This window comes from Solanum lycopersicum, chromosome 12 (genome assembly GCF_036512215.1).
Source record: "Solanum lycopersicum chromosome 12, SLM_r2.1".
In the NCBI taxonomy this organism is placed as follows: Eukaryota; Viridiplantae; Streptophyta; class Magnoliopsida; order Solanales; family Solanaceae; genus Solanum; species Solanum lycopersicum.
In genome coordinates this window covers 23,393,758-23,416,586 of record NC_090811.1, presented here as the reverse complement: position 1 = coordinate 23,416,586, position 22,829 = coordinate 23,393,758, and the positions used below count along the sequence as shown (strand labels likewise).

The 22,829-nt window shown below is 35.6% G+C and overlaps 2 protein-coding genes across 4 annotated transcripts in view; both read right to left on the bottom strand.

Moving 5' to 3' along the window:
- Positions 1-9,749: 9,749 nt before the first annotated feature.
- LOC101262093 (pachytene checkpoint protein 2 homolog) overlaps positions 9,750-22,829 on the bottom strand; it is a 41,584-nt gene continuing 28,504 nt past the window's right edge. The window contains exons 9-15 of one of the 3 annotated variants that reach the window (XM_026028686.2): positions 22,342-22,411; positions 22,180-22,250; positions 21,960-22,050; positions 10,639-10,680; positions 10,428-10,555; positions 10,242-10,370; positions 9,750-10,162 (exon numbers count right to left, since the gene is read on the bottom strand). In XM_026028686.2, the coding sequence (XP_025884471.1) occupies positions 10,022-10,162; positions 10,242-10,370; positions 10,428-10,555; positions 10,639-10,680; positions 21,960-22,050; positions 22,180-22,250; positions 22,342-22,411 (672 nt within the window). In that variant the 3' untranslated portion in view covers positions 9,750-10,021. Of the gene's footprint in view, positions 10,163-10,241; positions 10,371-10,427; positions 10,556-10,638; positions 10,681-14,364; positions 14,642-21,959; positions 22,051-22,179; positions 22,251-22,341; positions 22,412-22,829 lie in introns of those variants that run through there. The other 2 variants (XM_004252645.5, XM_026028687.2) reach the window with 2 other exon arrangements.
- Positions 11,647-13,542, bottom strand: LOC104645183 (uncharacterized). Its single transcript, XM_069292769.1, has 4 exons — positions 13,298-13,542; positions 12,512-13,216; positions 12,334-12,427; positions 11,647-12,253 (listed from the first exon to the last, which is right to left on the bottom strand). The coding sequence occupies exons 1-3, from the start codon at positions 13,398-13,400 to the stop codon at positions 12,396-12,398; spliced, it is 840 nt and encodes a 279-aa protein (XP_069148870.1). The 5' UTR covers positions 13,401-13,542; the 3' UTR covers positions 11,647-12,253; positions 12,334-12,395.

The following is a 22,829-nucleotide window of genomic DNA, read 5'->3' as shown; positions in this document are numbered from 1 at the left end:
TGACTAGTCGTTGAACGTCTTGATCGTCCCTTGACATTTGGCTTTCAAATCTCCTCAAACTTTATACATTGAATCAATACCACATTATAAACTATTTTAGGACCTTATACCCTTATTAAAAACATGTTAGGCTCTATAAAGCCTAACTCATTTTGGGGGTCTTACAGTGGAGATGTTTATTTACCTTGTAATATTGATCAACTTTAAAGGTGGGGTGTTTACTTATTATGAACACTGTCATCGTGGATTTGAAGGCATGATATGAGAAATTGAAGTGTTATCATGATAATCTATGTATGAATAAGAATTTAATGAAGCTAATGTGACCATGTTATTAATGTAAATGTGTAATTATTGAAAGGTTATTTCTCAATTGGCTGTACCCATCGACAGTCCGTTAAAGTTGGCATCAATTTCACTTAGACACTTTAACTAGACTTTGTTCATTTTGAACACCTATAGTAATCCTTTATCGTGTCATTTTGACACTTTTTCTATATTTTCATATGTAACTTAAATGTGTGTTGATAAATGCCCTTGTCGGAAAAAAAGTTCCAATCTTTAAGTTACAAGTAGATTTTTGTAAAAAAAATAGAATAAAAAACCAGTGTTATTTTTTTTTCTCGTGATCTGTAATCCCATGCCCCCAGACCCCCTTTCTTCATTTTATTCTTCCTATTTCCAGCAGGAACATAAAAGTTCTCCAACCATTTCGTTCTTTATAAATTTCTTCTTTATCTTCTTCTTATTTTGTGCCTTGAAATAATTATCTTTATCTTCTCAGTAATTTCATTTCATTTTTAAATAAAATCTTTTCTCCTCCATTATCTATGTATAATCTCCCCTTATCCATCTTTTTTTATTTTCTATTATGTATTTTTTTACTTTTTTTACCAGAAGTCATTATAACTTGTGGCTGGGGATACAAATATAAAAATTTCACTTTTTGATATATTCATCTACTATAGTGGAAAAGAAGTGAAAAACATAAAATTATTGTCTATTTTGGTATTTTGTATTAGTATTGAATGCTGGATAGAAAAACAAATTTAATTTACAAGAAATAGGAAAAAAACTAAGTAATATATAAATTAAACCCAATAAAAACCATATGTTTTCTCAAAAGTTGTGTAATGATGAGGGGCGGTCTATGGTGGAAGAGAGAAAGACTGAGGAGGAAGAAGTAGGAGTGAAAAGAAATTCAATGGAGGGTGGTGGAAGATTGCGCAGAGAGAGTGAGTAAGAAGAAGAAAGAGAAAAAAATCACTAAAAGAACTCCTCAAACGCGTTTTAATTTCATATTGCGTAATTGTTATAATGAGTCAGTACAAAGTGTCTGAATTACACTGTGCAATCCTATATAAAGTGTTTAAAATGAACAGAGTACATTTATGCTGTCTAAACGAATTTTTTTCAAATTTAAGGGGCCACTCATCAGTTGACCCTTCTCAATTTGACACTTATGAATGTTAATGATAGAATATGAAGGATTCTTCAATATATTGTATACCTCAAATTGGTAGAGCTTATGAATTTTTCTTGTAAAAATGAATGTATTGTTGATTGTTGAATACTTGGATTGGTAGGCTATTGGCACCCTTCCACTCATGATAATAATGAAACTTTTGATCGGTAGGCTTATGGAACCCTTCCATTAATGATGGCAATGAAACTTGGGATCAGTAGGATTATGGCACCTTTCCTTGAAGGTTAGTGATGAGCTTTTAACTGGTAGACCTATGGCACTCATTCAAGAGGAGTTAATGAGCTTTCCAAAATGGACCTAAAATCGATAGGCTTAAGGCACCCTATCATGTTTTAATAAATGTAGTTGGATTCAGTAGGCCAATGGCACCTCTCGTATGTGATAATGTCAAAGTAATGAACTATTTGATGGGAATATAAGATAAGAACCAGATGAGGATTTTATTAAATGAATAATCCCCCAAAGTTAGGCATGAGTATCAATGATCGTCTACCTTATTCCATAAAGTATGTACCCGCATAGGTCTAGTTAGTGGTTCAACTTAAGTATATGTACTAGTCTTCCTTAGGAAAGTAGACCACCTCTTTATTGTGTGGGGACTTATGACACCGGATTCCATGACAAGCTTTCATGGTTTATGTTGGTTAAACACTTACTTCCCATCATGTGAAATTTCATTTTGGTTTCTTGATAGGTTCTACGAAGTGTATCTATTAGTATGGGATGTTACCTATAAAATGCACGAGTAGGCTTTCAGAGAATCATAGTGAGTTTCTCTAAATCTTAGTGACTATGATATGAATGTGGCCTTAATGAAGTTATTAAAGAATTTTGGCTCTTCAATGTTTAATATGATATAAATGTTATACTTGGGTTATATTATGAGTTATTTTCCCTTATCATGCCTTACGAAATGATATGTCTTGTTGTATGGATATTGTGAAAAGGGTGAAAAGGAAGGAATGGTAAGTTCACTCTTGGTGGCCTTAATGTGGGGACATGGTGTGGATGGTGGTATGGGATGACATCCATGCATTGCACAAGGTATAGCATAAGGGTCATATAAAAGTGAAGGTTTAAGGTGAAGGTAAAGGTTTTAATGTTGATATTGTCAAAGTGTTATATTATGACTTGTATAGTGATTATACTTGTCTTGTATTTCTTTTATGCTATTGTACATGATGTTTCTAAAAAGTGGCATATTGCATGGTTTCTAACCAAAATGTCCCTTATAAATCATATTTTTGCATAGTCATAATACTTAGTACATTTTTATGTTCTAATGCATTTTTTCTTATTTTACTACAAGTGTAGGTTCCTGCAACTAATTTCTTCCATCTAGATTGAAGTGCTTTGAATGAGTCTTCTCTAAGGCTAAGAGTGGTATGTCCTCATTGACCGAGGACAAGTGTCTTTTAAAGCTTGCTTTTATTCATGTAATAGACATTATAGTCTTTTCAAATGTAAAGGGTCGTGTCCCAACTTATGTTTTTAAGACTTTTTTTAGATGGCCATGTGAGATTTATACTTCCTTTGTGTTCTAAAGTGTTTTTAAATAAATTTTGAATGTTTGGATTTGAAATAAGTATTTTATTTCGCACTACTTTCCTTATTGAATGCAATGAATGTTATGACATTTGTATAAGACCCCTTCGGGCTCAAGTACACCGTGTTACAACTAGGGGGTGCTCTCAGGTCATGACTTTTGTCTTGTAGAAGCTACATTGCACGATCCTTCACTGAGCTAGAGTGAATGCGTTTATAAGAGTTTTAAGCATCGCCAATGACTTCTACTCAAGCTAGCTTTCTCTTGAATCAAAATGTGACTAGTATTTCGAGTTCTCTGCTGGCCATTTACCTCTGTTCGCCCCCACATCAAAGCTTATTTTTCTCTATGAAGAAGATAAAGTTTCAATGAGAAGGGTGGTGCACTTTTGTTTTCCAGACCCCTAATTCTTGTTGATTAGGTTGTTTTTTTGTCGAGTTTGGATTGTTGTTGGTCCTGGACCCTTTAGTTGCTTGTGTTATTATTTTGGTTTTATCAATAATATGGCCTTCAAGGCGTGATTTATTTTTTTAGTTTTATTTTTAAAAAAAAAACATACCCCTATGTGAATTTTTTAAAAATTAAACTAAAAAAAGTCTATTCCATTAGATGAAACGGGTATATGAGAGTCATATTTGTAGTGATATGGATATATATGAGTCATTTTTGTAACGATAGGAATATATGTGAAAAACTTTTGTAATGGTAGGAATATATGTGAACCATTTTGTAATGGTTGGGGTATATGTCAACCACTTTTGTAATGATAGATATATCATGTGAAGTGGAGGGATATATCAAGCTCTTTTCTCATTATGTATTTTAAGAAAAAAAGAATACAACATGAAAACATGATAGAAAAAAATATAATATCATTAAAGAAAAATACTTTTGAAGCAACAAATTGAATTGCAAAGATGTGAACGCTTTATTTGAATGGGACTTACAATTTACACCCAAGACTTTTGCCTCCAATTTTAGTGCATACAACTTATAAATCTATGTTTTCTAATTTGTACGTCAAAAGGAATTTTGGTACACTTTACCCAATAACACCCTTGGATACAATGTTCTACACTAGAGCCATTATGATGTCATCTTTTTAAGAAATTTGAATATCATCATACTTCACATTACAAAATAATTTCCTCGATTAGTTGCAATTTGGCAAAACTCTACCTAGCTATTCTTCCTTGTCTAAGTTAAGAAGGACATTATATAAAGCATTGGTGTACAAATTACTTTTTCAGAGATGCTGATACAAGTATATGAAGTCGTTAGGATTGTGTTAGGAAGCTGTTAGAATTGTTAGACAGTTAACACTGTTCACTATCAAGAAGTTAGTTAGTCAATGTCAGGAAAGTAGTTAGATAGCTAGTTGGTATTCATCTTTAATTCATTTCACTCATTTATGAGTTGTATAAATGCATAACATATGTGTTGGTTCAAGTATTCATGAAATATATCTATCTCTTCTTTCTCTCTTCCTTTACATCTTTTAAACTAAAATCTCGGTTATACCCTGTATTAGTTCCATCTTCTTCGAGCTTTCAGCTCGTAGACTAACCACTATTGTGGTGATTGAGTGTGATTGCATCAATTGGTATCAGAGTTTCCATTCCTTGGCATGGTTTTGACTCGCAATAATAACACAGAAGGATCGACAGACGAGGCAGACAACAATTCGTGCAGATTCAAAAACAATTGCAAAAATTGATGAAGGGTATGAATGATCGAAATGTAAGAACGGATAAGGAATTTTTGGAAATCAAGCAAGCCATTTGTGGTATGAAGCAGAGTGACAAGGAATTGGATAATTCCAGACATGAATCTTCTGCTAGAGGTTACAATTCTAGATAATCGAGGCAGTTGAACACAAGTCGATACATTCAAACTGGAGTAATTGGTAATTTCCTTACTCAATGCTCTAGGTTAAATGTCCCTAAATTTTCTCGGCAAGATCTTAAAACATGGTTGTATAAGGTGGATCAGTTCTTTTCCATGAATGAAATTTCTAATAGTGAGAGGGTCAAGGTCACCTCAACAGATGGGAAGTTATAGCTTGGCATTGGTCTTATATGAAAGCTAGGAACACTGTTGTAGATCCTACTTGGACAGAGTATATTTTATCTTTGAATGAAAGGTTTGGGGATGGATATGAAGATCCAATGGAATGCATTAAGCACCTGGAACAGACTAGTAATGTAAGAGCTTACCAAGTGGAGTTTGATAGGTTGCTAACTAGGGTGAATTTGTCTAATGAAAATGCCATCAGTTGTATTTTGGGAGGTCTCAAACTTGAATTGAACAAATCAGTATAGATGCAGGCCCCAAAAACCTTGATGTAGGCTTACAAGTTTGCTAGATTACAGGAGGAAATTTTTGAGGTACAAGCTCAATCTTGGGGAATTAGACCTTCTGAAAAATTTTAGAATCCCATATTTCCAACTCTAAACCTCTATAGAAATCATATTAACAGAGGCCTATACCAGACTAGTTACAAGAAACCTTTTGATAATTCCTATAACAAGCCTAGTTGATTTCAGGCCAATGTGAATGGAACAAGCTCTTAACTGCAGTGCTGGATGAGAAAAGGTCCAAAGGATTGTGTTTCCTTTGTGATGAGACGTATGAAAGGGGGCATGTGTGTAAGGACAAGAAGTAGTTGTGATTAGTAGAATTGTGTGAGGAAGGAGATATAACTATGGAACAGGGTATGGAACCAAATCAGTTCCAGGACCAAGAAGCAATTGATAGCATTGCTAGTCCTGAGGAATGTATGACAATTTCTTTAAAGCTTTCACTGGGGTCACTGGGTACTAGACCATGAGAGTCACTGGTTATCGTGAGAAAAGATCATTACAGATCCTCATTGATACAGGAAGTACCAACAATTTATTGAGGAAGAAATGGCAAGACTGCTAAGATAGAAGGCCAACATAATCATGGAACAATCTATTAGTCTAGCTGATGGGAGAAAGGTACAAATTGCGTCCATTTGTATAAATATATAGTGGTTGTTGCATAGAACTACATTTTCTTCTTATTTCCTATTACTGCCATTAGGAAATATTGATATAGTATTGTGTGTCAAATGGTTGAATACATAGGGAAGAATTCTCTTTAATTTTGCAAAATGACCATTGAATTCAGGCACCAAGGGAAGAAACGTGTGTTTAGGGTGGCAACCACTCAAGTCAGGACTACTAAGGATAAGGTGTTGAATAAAAAACCTGAAGAATAAGTTCAATTTTATATGTTGTCTTTAAACTCGCATGTTACATTCCAGTGTCACCACATCCAGGCTATCACAACCACTGTTAATGGCATACCAGTTGTTTTAGTTACTTTAATGGAACAATACAAGGGTATATTTGATATCCCTACTTCATTACCACCTCACAAAGGACCCTATGATCACAGAATACTACTCATACAGAATGCAGGACCTGTTAGTAAGAAACCTTACAGGTTTCCGAGAGTGAAGAAGGATATTATTGAAAAGTTGGTGCAGGAGATGCTAGATCAAGGGGTTGTACAGCACAGTACTAGTCCATATGCATCCCTAGTTGTGTTATTTGGAAAAAGGATGGTAGTTGGAGACTTTGTATTGATTACATGGATTTGAATTATGTAAGTGTGAAAGATAAATTCCCATTCCCTATTATTAAAGATTTATTGAATGAATTGGGGGTGCTGAGGTATTCTCTAAAATTGATATTAGGGTTGGCTATCATCAATGAGAATGGCTGAATTTGATGTGCATAAAATAGCCTTCAAAACTCATGATGGTCATTATGAATTCTTGGTAATGCCCTTTGGGTTCACCATTGCTCCCTCATCATTCCAAAGCCTTATGAATTCAGTTTTCAAACCACTACTCAGGATATAAGTATTAGTTTTCTTTGATGATATTTGGTTTATAGCATAAATATGTTTGTTCATGTGGATCACTTGAGAACTGTGTTTGAATTGATGAAGAATCATCAATTGTATTCTAAAGCGTCTAAGTGTGCTTTTGGGGTCAAAGAAGTGGAGTACTTAGGACATTTTACTAGTGCTAAGGGATTAGCAACTGACCCTAAGAAGATATCTGCAGTTCAAGCTTGGGAATTACCTACTACCATCAAACACCTCAGAGGTTTCATTGGTCTAGCAGGGTATTATAAGAGATTCATCAAAAGATTTGGAACTATATGCAGATCCCTACATGACTTACTTCAGTTTTGCTTGGAATGAAGAAGTTATTACAGCCTTCCTTACTCTCAAGGAAGCCTTGGTGACTGCTCATGTCTTGGCTCTGCCAAATTATGATGAACCTTTGTTATTGAGACAAATGCAAGTGGAACAGGTATTGTTATTGTCCTAATGCAGCAGGGGCACCCTATTACCTATATTAGTAAAACATTAGCCCCTAGACATCAGTCCATATGTGTTTATGATAGAGAATTACTGGCATTGGTTTTTGTTGTAACCAAATGGTCACATTACTTGTTAAGTAGACCCTTCATAGTCAGGACTGATCAAAAGGCATTGAAACATCTATTGGAGCAAGCTATACACTGATTTTCAGGTAGCCAGTATCTCAAAGCTTATGGCTTTTAGTTTCACTATTGAATACAAAAAATGACTGGACAACAAAGTTGTTGATGCTCTCTCTAGAAATCATTGTGCAAAATTATTGTCCTTATCTTTTCTTACCCCTCATGACACACTCTTCTGCCAGATTCAACAATCTTAGGCTTCTAATGAGGCCTTGCAAACCTTGATCACTAAGCTGATAGTGAATTTTTATAAATCTTTTACTTGGATTAACTCTCAGATTAGGTGGCAGTGAAGATTGGTGGTGGGGTCTGACCAACGGATGACAGACCACATTATTCAGTTTTCGCATTCTACACCTCAGGGTGCTCTTGGAGGGATTCTACCGTTAGGAGATTGCAATCCTTATTTTACTAGAAGATTATGGTTACAGATGTTAGGAGCTTTATTAATAGATGTGATGTATGCCAAAGACACAAGTATGATGCCTCAGCTTATCCGGGCTTCATTCAACCTCTACCCATTCCTAAAGGTGTTGGACTGACATCAACTTGAATTTCATTGAGGGTTTACCTAAATCTAAAGGCAAGGATGTCATTCTAGTGGTGGTTGATAGGTTGAGTAAGTATTTCCATTTCATTGCCTTACAACATCCTTACACTGCTCAGATTGTAGCTCATAGCTTCTTGGACATTGTGTTTAGGTTGCATGGTATGCCCTTTACTATAGTCAGTGATAAGGATCTTGTTTCTTAAGTTCCTTCTGGCAAGAACTGTTCACATTCAAAGGAGTTCGATTGCATAAGTCTACAGCTTACCATTCTCAAACAGATGGTCAGAATGAGGTCTTGAATTGGACCTTGGAGACTTATCTAATGTGTTTTTGCTTAGACAAACCTTTGGAATAGGTGGCTCACTTACCTCTTGATGAGTGGTGGTACAACACAACCTATCACTCACCTCTCAAGTGTTCCCCTTTAGAAGCTTTTTATGGTCAAAAACCAAATATTCATCTTCCCTATTTGGCTTGTGAGTCCTCTAATAAGATGGTTGATAGATCTTTGGAGGAAAGGGAAACTATTATTGCATTGCTCAAGTTCCAATTGTCCAGGGCTCAACAAAGAATGAGATATATGGCGAATAAGCACCAGTCTGACAAGCTTATTAGTGTAGGGGATTGGGTCTATCTAAAGCTTCAGCCTTACAAATAGTTTTTTATGGCCTCTCGACCCTTTAACAAGCTAGCTGCTAAGTACTTTGGTCCCTACATGATTGGTGCTAAGATTGGAGAAGTTGCTTATAAGCTTTTATTGTCAGCATATGTATTGATCCGTCCTACTTTCCATGTTTCACAACTCAAAAATGTCATGAAGTACTTGTTGTCCTCACCCACCCCCCCCCCCACCCCCAGTGTTACGTGTCTAGTCCTTACTGTCTATTGCCTGAGGCTATATTAGAAAGGAGAATGATTAAGATATGCAATAAGGTTGTTTCTAATGTGTTGGTTAAATGGATGGGCATTAATGAAGCTCAAGTCACATGGGAAACCTTCACAAAGTTGCAGCATCGATTTCCTTCATTCCAGCCTCGAGGACAAGGCTATTCTTCAAACAAACGGTATTGATGCAAGTATATGAAGTCGCAAGAAATCTGCTAGAACTGGTAGACAATTAACATCGTTCATTGTCAAGAAGTTGGTCAATGTCACGGAAGTAGTTAGTTAGTTGGGTATTCATCTATAATTCATTTCACTCATTGATGAGTTGTATAAATGCATGGCATATTTACTGGTTCAAGTATTCATGAAATATATCAATCTCTTTTTCTCTCTTTCTTTACATCTTAATTTATATCTCGATTATATCCTGTAATAGTTCCATCTTTTTCGAGCTTTCAAGTCCTAGACTAAGTTCTATCGTGGTGATTGAGTGCGATTGTATCAGACACGATTAAGCAAATTTCTTAAACTCAAACTCAGTTAATAACCCTAATTTTCTATATACATAGAATATAATATTGACATCATTTGCAACAATTTGTGATGCCAAAATAAAACGGGGTGGGGTCTATTATCAACTTCATTAATGCTCAATGGCTGACATAATCAGAGCGTCAACCCTGCTTGGTAAACGAAAGTTAATTCGACCCACGATGACTGACTTGTTCAATCAATATCTGATGGGGATACGATATATATATATATGCCATTAATCAGCTAAAGTTTTATATATGCAGATGCAGCTCGTAGCTCAATGGATGTTACAACAAGCAAGAATACATTAACTTTCAAATATATCACATTGCCCAAAAACCTCTCAACTCTCCTCCCCAAAGAGCTTCTTTCTTTCTGGCTCAAGTAACTATGCATATGATAATTTCTCTCCCCGTTTGCTTTATAGTTGAGCTTGCTAACAGAAGCAGGATTTTTAACAATTAATGGGGAAAAAATCACTCAGACAGCTCTGAACGCTCTCTTTTAGCTGTTTGCATCATTACATGCAAAAATTTGCCAGGTTCACAACTGTAAGGATTAGCAAGTGCAGCATGTGCCAAGAATGGTAGCTTTCTAAGTGATCTTCCACTCATACCCTGAAAGATACACATATTCGTTCATCACAATTATATGCTGCTGCATTTACTTGACTGGAAATAAAGGGCAAATCTTTACCTCACAGGCCTCTGCAGCTTCAAGCAATTGTTTACCAAGATGTGGAAACATTTGAGACTCAGTTGAAACTACTTCACTCATCTTCTCCTTCAAACTAGCATAACTTGGAAGAACAAGGCAACCTCCATCCTGCATATACTCCAGTCATTTGTAAAGAATTGCTAACCAAAGACCAACAAGTAGTACCTGCGAATTTGACAAAATTCCAGTACGCAATAGCTCTTGCAAGCATGATCGGAGTATCTCATAACGTGCTTGAAGCGTAGGTGGTCCAACATAAGCCTTAATGTCAGCACGATCCACGAAAGCTATATCTGCAATCCCATGAAGGTTACATCTTTTAGAAATAAATTGCAACTCATGTGAATCTGATCAGGAGATGGTGGTAAGCATGTACCTGGCAGAAAATGGAAGTAAAAGGGAAAATGCACCAATTGCACTGTAACATCAGTTTAATTTTCATGAAAATTCCAGATTTTCATCTTCTAGTGTACATTACGGCAGCTTTCAAATGAAGATATTCAATCTAGCAATGCTAAACATGCATTACATATTGTACAGCTGGTACTGGTTTGAAATTTTAATAGCAGAAGAAACCGATGGTAGAAAAATTTGAACATGGCACTTGTAAAAAAGATTCAAAAAGGGAGGAACAAACACATGCAAGATCATCCACACATGCTTTTTGAAAAGGAAAAAAGAAAGGATAAAACAACAAAGTGAAGTTGATATTATTATATGAACTAGAATCTGCACACAGTGATCTCAGACAATTAAAGAAACTCTAGAGTCACCGTGCTTGCAATTCCATTGTCAAAGCAATATATAGCCTTTCGTATTTCAGTTTGCATGACTACTTACAGCAGAATACTTGGAGAACTAGACATCTACATTATATTGTTCAAATACTTCAGTTTTGTCGATCAGCCGAGATAGTTCTTAGTTATGACGTGAAACAAAAGCGTAGATGACATCTTGTACCACAATTTGACAAAAGACACTAAACATTCCAAAGTGCTGGGTAGATCAATACTGGGTGGTGGTAAAGATCAATAATCGAAACTTACGATAGGAATTTCAGGCCCATATGGAAACCCGAAATATTACCGGAAACTGGACAGTAGGAGCAGGATTGCTGAGAAGGTGTTTCGATTGACTTAAAAATTGGCCAAACCTACTTTTATGTCAGTTTTTGACTTCTGGAACTCTGTGGCAAATATAAAAATAACTTCAACTAAGTCAAAAATGACTTAAAATAAGTTATGAAGTATTTGACAAGATTAAAATAACTTCAAATAAGTAAAAAATGAGTTAAAATCAGTGTTGTGGACGGCGAGAGGCGACAAAAGGCGAAAAGGGTCTGTCTCGCCAGGCGGCGAGGCGCTTGCCTTTTTTAATCAAGGCGTCAATTAATACCAAAAATTAAAAATATTTAATTGTATATTTTATCCAAAATCTTAATAGCAATAACACATATTAGCAAATATTCAATTCAAAAACCAATCGTAGATACTAAAATGTCTAAAACTTTAAAGATCAAACAATTCAAAATACAATAAACTAAAACTTTAAAAGTCTATTCTTCTTCAAAATTATCCAACTCTTGAAGATCAAAATCCTCTACATCATTATATTGCTCTTAATCTTCTTCCTCCTCATATTATTCATCAATTAGTGTCTGAGTCCTACTTGAAGATGAACTTGTAGATGTACTTTCTACTCCTTTGCCCTTGTCAAGTGCTCTTGATCTTGAAGAAAGTCCGCTAAGATGATAGATACTCTCGTCCGCTCCATTTGTCGCAGCAACAAAGATCATCATCCTCATATACTAGTTCATCATCTTGATCTTCGAGGCATCTAACTAACCGTTCATTTGAATCATCTATGTTATCCAAGCGAATTGGATCAATAAGATCACGAGCATCATAACGACGTTTCAATGTTCTATTGTAATGTACACTAGATCATTTGAGACGCCATAGTGTAAGCCTATTCCTCTTTTTGGAATGAATCTGTGCATAAGTTATTGATATTAACTAGTTGATATTGATAATAATATAATGTGAAAATTAGGATATAAATTTTTACTTACATGTTCAAACAAACTCCAATTTTGCTCACATCCGAATGAGCTACAAGTTAGGCTTAATACTTTCATGGCAAACTCTTGCAAGTTTGGTGTTTCACTATCAAATAGTGACCAACATTCAACTATAATAAAATAAATTTAAAGGTTAGTGACTATAAATCAGTCAAATCAAACCACTTACCCGGTGACCTTGTGTCTCTAGCATTTTTAGCCGGACCACAACCAAATAGTCCATCCGCCATTTTGTACTTAGGAAGCTCAGCGACTAGTGCATCTGGTATTGTTGTATCATGGACCAACTTCTCAACACATGCAATATACTCGGTCCACAGAGACTTTGCTAAAGTTCCCTCTTGTTGAGCTTTATAATATAATACTGGGTTCAAAACATGGCCCCCAGCATGCAAAGGCCGATGGAGTTGTTCTGACCACCTTGCATCAATAATTTCATACACTTTCTCATATTGCTTCTTAACTCCACGAAAACCATGTGCAATAGCTTCTTTGGCTCTATCCATTGCTTCATAAATATAACCAATGGTAGTTTTTTCTCCCCATCCACCAAACGAAGCACTTTTGTCAAAGGGCCACAAAACTGTAAGTTTCCGAACAACATCATTCCAAAACTGGACAGGAATAATAAGATTGGCAACTTCTTTCCTCAAAACTTCCTTTGCAAATTTACTTGAATTCCATTCGGTTGAGAGGACTAAAGTTCTCAAGTTTTTTCTTTGTATGTACATAACTCTCAAAGTTAAGAATGTCGTTGCAAATCTTGTCTTGGCCTGTTTCACCAAATTTCTTTCTTTGGTGAATTTTCTCATCAAGTTTAACAACAATGGTCTTTGACTAATGTAAGAATGGATTCTGATGGCCTTCTTGAAAACTGTTACAGAAAGATTAATTATATTAATTAGTAGCTAATGAATTATTGACTATAAAGAAAGGTAAAGGATAGGTTGATTACCGGAAGCATATGGCTTAACCTTGAATATGTCACAAAATATTAAGTTGATGCAATGAGCGGCACATGGAGTCCAATAAATGTGTGGGTACGCACCCATCATCATACTTCCGGCTGTGACATTCTCACTAGCATTATCGGTGACAATTTGTACAACATTTTCCGGTCCAATTCTCTCGATAGTGCTTTCAAATAACTTCTACATTTTTGTGTTATCCTTAGATCCATTGCTAGCATCAACAGAACCAAGAAATACACTACCGATTGGAGAATTCACCAAAATATTGATGATCATTTTGCCATTTCGTGCCGTCCATTTGTCCATAATAATGGAACATCCAAACTTTGTTCATTGCACTTTATGCTCATCAACAATTTTTTCTATTTTATCCACCTCTTTTTTAAGATGAGTGACTCTAACTTCATGGAATGTAGGAGGCTTCATTTCGGGGCCATGTTGTCCAACCGCCTCAATAAATTTATCGAACGATTTAAGATTGACGCAATTAAAAGGGAGCCCGGCATCATACATCCAAATTGCAAAAGCACTTACTGCACACTCTTAGAATTTTCTTTGTTTCATCAATTCCTCCTCCTTTTTCAAAGCCTCCTTTTTGTGTTGATTTTTGTGAAAAATAAAGGTTCAAAGGTCCTTTCGTCACATTCCGTGCGGTGGATGAACCTCCACTAGAAGATATCTTTTGAGTTTTGGAGGGAGGCATCATTTCCTCATAATCATCCATTTCATCAAGATCATCAACATCAATATATTCTTCCGGCTACCTCACTTAACATTTGGGATTATTAGCGATTTTGTTTTGCATATAAGCCCTTATTTCTTCTCTAATCTCCGACGGACAAGCGGCACATTGTTTAACATTCTGGAAATCACCCACTAAATGTTGTTTGTGTCGAATTATTCCACCATTAAAAGTACTCCCACAAAAGTTACAATTAACCGAATCTTTCGTCGCTCCTTGAGTGTCATAATTTCATCCAATGTCCCTCTTTTTGCTAGCATCCGCCATTGGTTATTGAATTCAATTAATTCACTGTTTAGGAATATTGGAATAAATAATTAGGAAACTGGAAAGATTTTTTTTTTAATTGACTGCCTATAATTTTAAAAAAAAATCACACAAAGCAGTAAGCACTGCTTAGACGAGAAAAACAGAACTGAATTTTTTTTTTGAAGAACAGGAAAAAATTGAAGAAGAAGAACAGAGAAAAACGATATACCTCGCAGGCCGCAGCAGCAGAGAGTCGCAAGGGGACAACTGAGAAGACAGTCGCGAGGGAGAACTGGAGAACAGAATCGCGAGGGAGAACTGGAGAAGTCTGTCGCGACTGAGAAAAGAGCGAGGGAGAACTTGAGAAGTCTGCCGCGAGAGAGAAGGCAGTGAGGGAGAAGAGAGTCGCGATGGAAAAGCTGAGAAGAAGTCAATCGCGAGGGAGAAAGCAGCAATTTCAAAAGTATAAAAAAAACCTAATTTTGACTAATATTATTAAGTCAAATATTTTCAAATTTTTTAAATTAAAAAGGTGGCGCCTTTGCTGTCGCCATACGTCGCTACACATCGCCATTTTGATCTCGCCTCGCCGCAATGGAGAATGGCGAGGAAGCATCGCCTCTCGCCAATGGCGAGGAGGCGCTCGCCTTTTGTAACACTGGTTAAAATAAGTTAGGAAGTATATGATTAGATCAAAAATAACTTGAAATAAGTTTAAAATGACATTATATAAGACAAAAACCAAAAGTAGGTCTCCCCCTACTTTAATTTTTTGACTCAAAAGTCTTTAAGTTTGACTTTTTTATTTTTGACTTGAAATCAATTATTTTTAAGCCAATCCAAATGGGCTCTAATTCAACTCCCTGATTTATCCTATCAATTTGGGTGACTAAAGAATTTTCCTAGCAGAGAGTAATCACACCAGTCTGCATCAAAACGTAATGAAGTGTTGTCACTATCAAAGGTGCGCAACATGTCGAGTGTTCCGATTAGCTTGGGTTGGCACTTCAGTGTTATCATCAAGGCTCTAAGACATACTTTTTTCTCGCCAATGAATGTAATCCTAAGAAGGCAACACTAAGTAATTGATATTTCATATTATCATAACTATTTATCAATTCTATCCTACATATTGTTATTCATACTTATAATTACTAGTCTTTGGACATCATGTATTGTAAAAAAAATTAATTTACACCTTTTTTCATTAAAGGTCACGTTTTATTTGCGCTTTTCATCTAAAGCCCAACAAACCTTAAGAGTTTTTTTGAATTTTCCATCTTTAATAAAACTAACGTAATGTATAAAATTAGAGAGGAGACAATTATTTATTTTCAGAAATCATACTACCTCTCTTCCAATTTATGTATCATACTTTTTCTTTTTAGTATGCGTCGAAAAACATAGCATACTTCTTTCAATTGTAGTTATTGTTCTTCCTCCTTTTCGTCGTGTAGTACTACTACTTCCCTTTTCGCACTATTTTATTTTTGTTATTGCTCTCATATTTGTATTCCCTTTCTCAAACTGGTTGGCAAACTTTTTTTAAATCGGAGGTCTACTGGAAATAACCTCTATATATATGATGTTACCCTCCCTAGACCCCACTTGTAAAATCACACTAAGTATGTTATTTTTTTAAACTCTATGTTCAATCAAACAAATACAACTACATACTCTATATAATCTTACAACTGGAGTTTGGGGAGTGCGGGGTGTACACAAACCTTACCCCTACATTTGTGGGTTAGAGATGTTGATAAACCATCGGCATGCTTAGTCAAACACCATCATATAAATTGAGACCCAGGAAGTAGAACAAAAAGGATACTCCCTTTGACTTGGCACGGAGTTTAAGAAACAAAGACTTTAAACTTGTGGTCAGTGATAGATGTTTGTCTGGCTATAAATCATTTCTTTAAGGATAAAATGAGTATTTTCAAATTAAACTGTTACAAACAGTGTGTTTGGTTGGGTTTTTTAAGAGTTTCTACAAATATTTTCTAAATTAACTTATTTTCCTCAAATTTAAAGAAAATGACTTACCTCCAAAAAGTAAGAAAAACATTTTTCAGAACTCTTTTCAAAGCACACACCTGAATTTCTCATTTTAGGACTTAATTCATGTCTCCTAACCTCAATGCGAGGCCCACATCCCGAGTCCTAGGTACGATCAAGTTAGGATTGGATCATGTGTTTGGTGTTGGGTCTTCAGTGAAGATTCAAGGTCAAATGCTAGATTGAATGTTGGGGCCAAGACTCGATTTCAAAGTTGGATATTGGTTCAAGAGTCGAGTTAGGTCTCAAGTCGAGTCTTGAGGTTAGGTCTCATGTTGGGTGTCGAGGTTATCTAAGGTTGGCCTAGTCTAGAATCCTAATCCAAAGTTAGGTGTCGAGATAGGGTCAACTATCAAAGGTGAATCTCAATCGTATGTCAGGATCAGCACCTGTAGCAGTCATCGGGGTAAGTGTTGGGGTCATGTCCTGATTTGGGAGTCGAGTCTTGGATCGAGAGTCGGGGTTGAGTGTCAAAATAGGGTAAGTTTGAGTCTCAAGTTGTGTGTCGAGATTGGCTCTCGTTGAGGAATTTGAGTCTTAGGTCGGGTGTCTAAGTCGGATTCTGATCCAAAATTCACATCTCTAATTGAGTGTCATGATTGAGCATTGGATTAGGAATCGAGGTCGAGTGTTGGGGTCATGTCCGAATTCCAAAAGGCAGGTCTTTGGCCAAGTCTCGAGTTTAATGTCGGGTCTTGAGTTGGGTAACATGGATGGATCTTGCGTTAGATATTGAATCCTATTTTGAAAATTGGATCCTAGTTTTGGTATCGGACCTCAAGTCGGATATTCGGGATCGGGCCTCAAGGTCAAATGTTGAATCAACTGTTGGGAGGCTAAAGAGTTTAGGTGGAATCGGACCATGACTGAATATGTGGAGTGCAAATTAATTGAGGTGACGTATGAGGTAGGTTTGGAAATGAGGCTTGACACACAAAATGTACAAGAGGGATACAATCAAGTGTCTTGGGTCTATAGTTCGGGAGGGTGGGGACATCAATGGTGATATCACACATTGTACTGGTGCAGCATGAATGAGCTGGAGTCTTGCCTCCGAGGTCTTGTGTTATAAAGAGGTACCATCAAAACTCAAATATTTTTCTATAGTGGTGGTTTGACTGACATTGTTGTATGGGGCTGAGTGTTTGCTAGTCAAAAACTCTCAAGTTCAAAGATGCATGTTACGGAGATGTGTATGTTGAGGTAGATGTGAGGTCATACTAGGAGCAATAAGATTAGAAATGAAGAAATCAGACATAAGGTGGGAATGGCCTTCATAATGGCCAAGATGAGGGAAATGAAATTAAGATGGTTTGGATATGTGAAGAGATGTATAGACACCAAGGTGAGGATGTGCGAGAGGTTGGTTATAGAGGGAATGAAGAGAGGCACAGGTAGCCCGAATAAGTATTGGAGAGAGGTGATAAGACATGATATGACGCAGCTTCAGCTATCAAGAGATATGACCCTAGATAGGAGGGTGTGGAGGGCACATATTAGGGTAGAAGGTAGTGTAGCGACGTCTTGCTTAGGCTACGGGTATTGGCGATGGTACTAGTGGTATTACGGTAGTTTTATCATAGTTTAATATTGTAGATTTTATTCATTAATGAGAAAAGACAGAAAATCACCACTCATGTTATCTAGGATTTGCAAAAAGACACTTTAACTTTGCAACTGTCCTATTACACCACTAAACAATTTTGAAAATATATTATTATACCATTTTTCGATCAGCCCCAAGTTTTAAGAAGCAAGTGTTTCACACACCAATCATTACATGACACATGTTAATTTAATTTAAAATTTATTTTTTTATCTTAAGTTTTTCCTTTATCTTTTTTTTAAAACTTTATTTCTCTCTCTCTCTTACTTTTTGACTTTTAATTTTGATTTATCTTAAATTTCACTTCATCTCCCACCTCCCACTTTCAAGTGATTCATTCCTCTACTATCTTTTTTTCTTCACCTTCTACACCCCATGTCAAATTGAACCCTACTCCCATTTTTTATTTTGTTTTTCTTCTTCTGGTCAAATTCTTTATAGAATTCATATTATTTTTTTAAACTTTATTGAATTATTAATAGCAAAATTAATTATTTTTCTAAGAAAATTTAGAAGGTATCATAAACTACTCATTTTCATACAAGATTCAAAATTAGAAATGATAATTTTAAAAGAATCAATTAATTCCCGAAGTGAAAAACTTAATTGAAATCGGATAAAAAGAAATTATATGATACTTCCTGATCATCATGAAATCTAATGAGTTTATCAAATTGTTCGAAATTTAAGAAAATATTTAGATAAAATTTTAAAATTAAAGAGAGTAAAATTAATAGTAATAAAAAAGAAAGGTGAAGTTGTGGTAAGCTTTAATGGATGGACATGAGAATGGATTTTTGAAGAAGAAAGAAGAAAGAAGAAAAGAGAAAGAAAAAATAAAAAGTAAAAAAAAATTAAAATAACAAGAAAAATATATTTTATAATAAAGTACTTAAAAAAAATAAAATTATATTATTTATTATAGGTTGTTTACTCTCTTTGAGAGAGTGCACACCACTCTCTATGTCAGGTGGACAAAAAATGATATAATTATATTCATTCAAAATAGTTTAGTGGGGTAATAGGACGGTTACAAAGTTAAGATGTCTTTTTGAAAATTCCGGACAACTTAAGTGTTGACTTTATGTCTTTTCTCTTTATTAATCAATCCTAGTATGTAGTTTATAGTGTTTCGATTACACATAATTTCATTTTATTTTGGCTCCTCTCGGGTAGACTTTTCCATTGTTTCCTTGTCATTTGCTATATTTTCTTAATTGACTCCTTCAGCAGTATACCAGGATTTGTTGCACTAGAGCTAAGGGTCTTTTAAAAACAAGTAGGGTTGGGCATAATATGGTTAAAACCGAAAAAAATGACCGAACCGATTTTTTTTGAATTTCAATTTCAGTTTTTCGGTTATTTCGATCGGTTTCGGTTTTGATTTTCAATATTTTAGTTTTTCGGTTTGATTTTTGGTTTTTAGCTTTAAAAATTTGGTTAACCAAAAAAATCAAAATTATATGTACATATTCTTTATCCCATTACCAGCAGGCCCAATTACAAGTTATAGTTCATAGCCCACAAGTCCACAACCTTAATTAAAATTCTCAGCCCATACCCAACCCAATTCCAATCAAAATTTAGCAAGCCCTAAATTGATTGCCCTAAGTCCTAACATCAGATTTAGTGGTTGTCGCTCATCTCTCAACATATGTCGCAAGCCCGCAAATCTTATCTCTCATCTCTCAACTCTCGTAACTCGTAACTTGTAAGTCGGAGGCTCATAGTAGACTAGTAGCTCCAGTGAGACAGACACAAGTTGCAAAGACCAAGTAGTAGGGACTCATCCTAGAGACTACTCTTTATTTGAGATCTTTGTAGACCAATTTAGTTGCTTTGAGTTTCCTCTAGAAGAAGTAATTTATTCTATACATACATATTTTGGCAGTGATTATCTCACAAACATTGGTTCTTATGGTTTCTATGTGAGCAATGTGAGTGTTCTTTTACTGTGAGAAGAAGTTCATAGCTAATCTTTCTCAATGAGCCTTTAATGATTTTGGAGCATATATTGACCTTTATAATTCCCGTTTGTCATAAAGTTGGCAAAATGTGTTTTGAGACAAGAAGACATCCATTTGTTGTCTGTTGGTGAAATTTGGAGACATAAACATGGCAAAGATAGTTCATTTTGGTCCATAGTACACATTCTTAGTGTTTACTTCCTAAATTAATTTTAAGACTCTACAACATCATTTTAGCCTTTGTGCAGAACGTTTAGTTTCTACAACATCAAATGTTTGTTACTTTTTGTACTGTCTTGTGGTGTTTAGAAAACAAGTACTAAAGCCAACATGTCTGAAATAAATTTGGTTAGACAACTACTAAAGTCCACAGACGACTTTTAATTAAATTTGGTTAAACCGGAAACCAAACCGAAATAAACCGAACCAATATTATAATAACCGAACCAAACTGAATTTTTTTCAGTTTGGTTTGGTTTCACATATGTCAAACCGAATCGAAAAACTGAACCAAAATTTAGAAAACCGAACCAAACCGACCGAACGCGCAGCCCTCAAAACAAGTTTTTTATCTTCATGAGGTAGCGATAAGGTTTGCGTATGTTCTACCCTCCCCACACCTCACTTGTGGGATTTCATCAGGTATGATGTCGAGGTCGGGTTACCGTTTGAATGTCGAGTTCTAGATCAAGAGTCAAGGTCAAGTTCTAGGTCGACTCTCGAGGTACGATCCTTGATAGTTCACTAGAGCTGTGTCCTGATTAGGGTGTTAGTGTCCGGGTCGTATCCCAGGTCAGGAGTCGAGATCAGGTCCAAGATTGGCTGTTGAGTTGGGTCCCGAATCAATTATTGAGGTTGATTTTTGGGTGAAACTATTTTGCTAAAAAGTATTTTCTTTTCTATAGCCAAAAATAAAGATATTTTATAAAAAAATGTTTTCATTTATCAAATGAATATTGAGAAATATTTTTTACTCACCAACCAAACATGAGAATAAATTAGAAACCAACTTGTTTTCCAAGAAGACATTTTAAGAAAATAGCCAAATGCCCCCCAACCTGTAATCAGATTCTCAACTACACACTTATATTTCACGAAGTCCTATTGCCCCGTTAGACTAATATAAAGCGGAATATGTACACCACTCTAAGACTAGACAACCATATTCTTAACATGTAGTGATGCACACGCGCTGTCAACTACCAAATACCATGTATATCAAAGAAAAAAAGATAAGGTAATTCACGTTCTTCATCATCATTTTCACTCTTCACACTTCTCCATAGTCTTCAGACATGTTTTCTCACAGTAAACTCCCTTTAATCTTTAATCTCTCTCCACCCCATTCCTCCCTAGTCACCCCCATCCCCCAACTTCTATAACCCACAAATCAAATCTCAATCAAAGACCCATATCAGCACTTATCATCCCTCCTTCGGGTCAAAGAAACCAACAATATTCTTCATCAAACAATAATAAAGACTAAAGATAAGATTTGAAGGTTAATGAATTTTACTGGATCAAGGAGATTAATGAAGATTTGATTTTTCCAACCATATGAGTAATAGTTTTAATGATTATTTGGTGATTTTGATAGCGTTTGCAATGTTAATAGTTGTGGGTAATGGTGGGGTATATTTTATTTTGCTTTTAAAGAGTCCAAGGGGGTACAGGACCCACATGAAATATAAGTGTGTAGTTGAAAATTCAGTTATAGATTTGGGGGGGGGGGGGGGGGGGAGAGAGAGGAGGGGATGATTCAGCTATTTTCTCAAAACATTTCCTTAGAAATGTGTCATTCTTTATGGGACTGACTAAAAAGGAAAGTGACAAATTAGGACAGAGGAAGCAATAATTATGGGCATAAGATTGATGTTGGAGGCTAAATGTGGAAATTTTATATTCTCTAGCCAGTGGCCAGTGCATAGATTTAAAAATATCTAACTGATAAACTAACAATATTTGCATGAAGATGATGAGATGAACTCTCCTTATATAGCATCTGAATTTAATGACAGGATTACCAATAGCAGCAGTGATATTGGACGTTGTCAGAATTATGACATTTGGCGCGGACTTCAACTTGTCAAGCTGGGTCAACAGAGCGTTCACTACCTGACAAGTTATAGCATGAGTCAAAGGATAAACCAATATGCAGCTTAATACAAAAAACACATCAGTTCTTCAACAAAAAGAAATCTCAATAGGGTCTAAGTTTATTGTTAATACAAAATATATTGGTACCCTGATAGAATCTGAAGGTTCAGAGCCAGACAAAGCAGCTTTTCTAGCAGCGGCAAGGCTTTCAACTTCATCTGTTAAAATAAGGGCAAGGAGTTACTATGCTGAAAGATAATTAAATAGTTCATCACTATAACTGAATTCTTCAGTTATTATAATTCTCACCAATTAAAACAAATACCAGATTGGTTTCTTCCTCTACCATTTCTTCGATCTTCGAGAACAGCTTCGCAACCTAAGGTTGAAATACAAGTCTAAGTCACTTCATTGGAAATAAATAACTCACACAGCAATGGTGACACAGAATTGAGCAAATAAGACGAGCAAGCATGCAATGGGAAGAAGATGGAATAAATTTGGGAATTATAATTCCTTTCAAGCCAAATTGGTTGCGTACAATAGACCCTTTTGTCCCGCCCTTCTATGGACCCGTGCATAAAGTAAGTTTTAGTGCACCTGGCCTCCCTTTTTTAATTGCAGTCAGACCAAACTAAAAATTGAAGGACCGAAGTGAATGGTTTAAAGTCTTCAGTTTATTTTTGTTATTTTGGCTTAAAAACAAGAGGTTAAAAGCACTTTTTTTTCTTACCCAACCACTACATAAGTGTTTGTTTTGGCTTAAAAGCACCTAAAATAAGTCGATTCGAACAGTC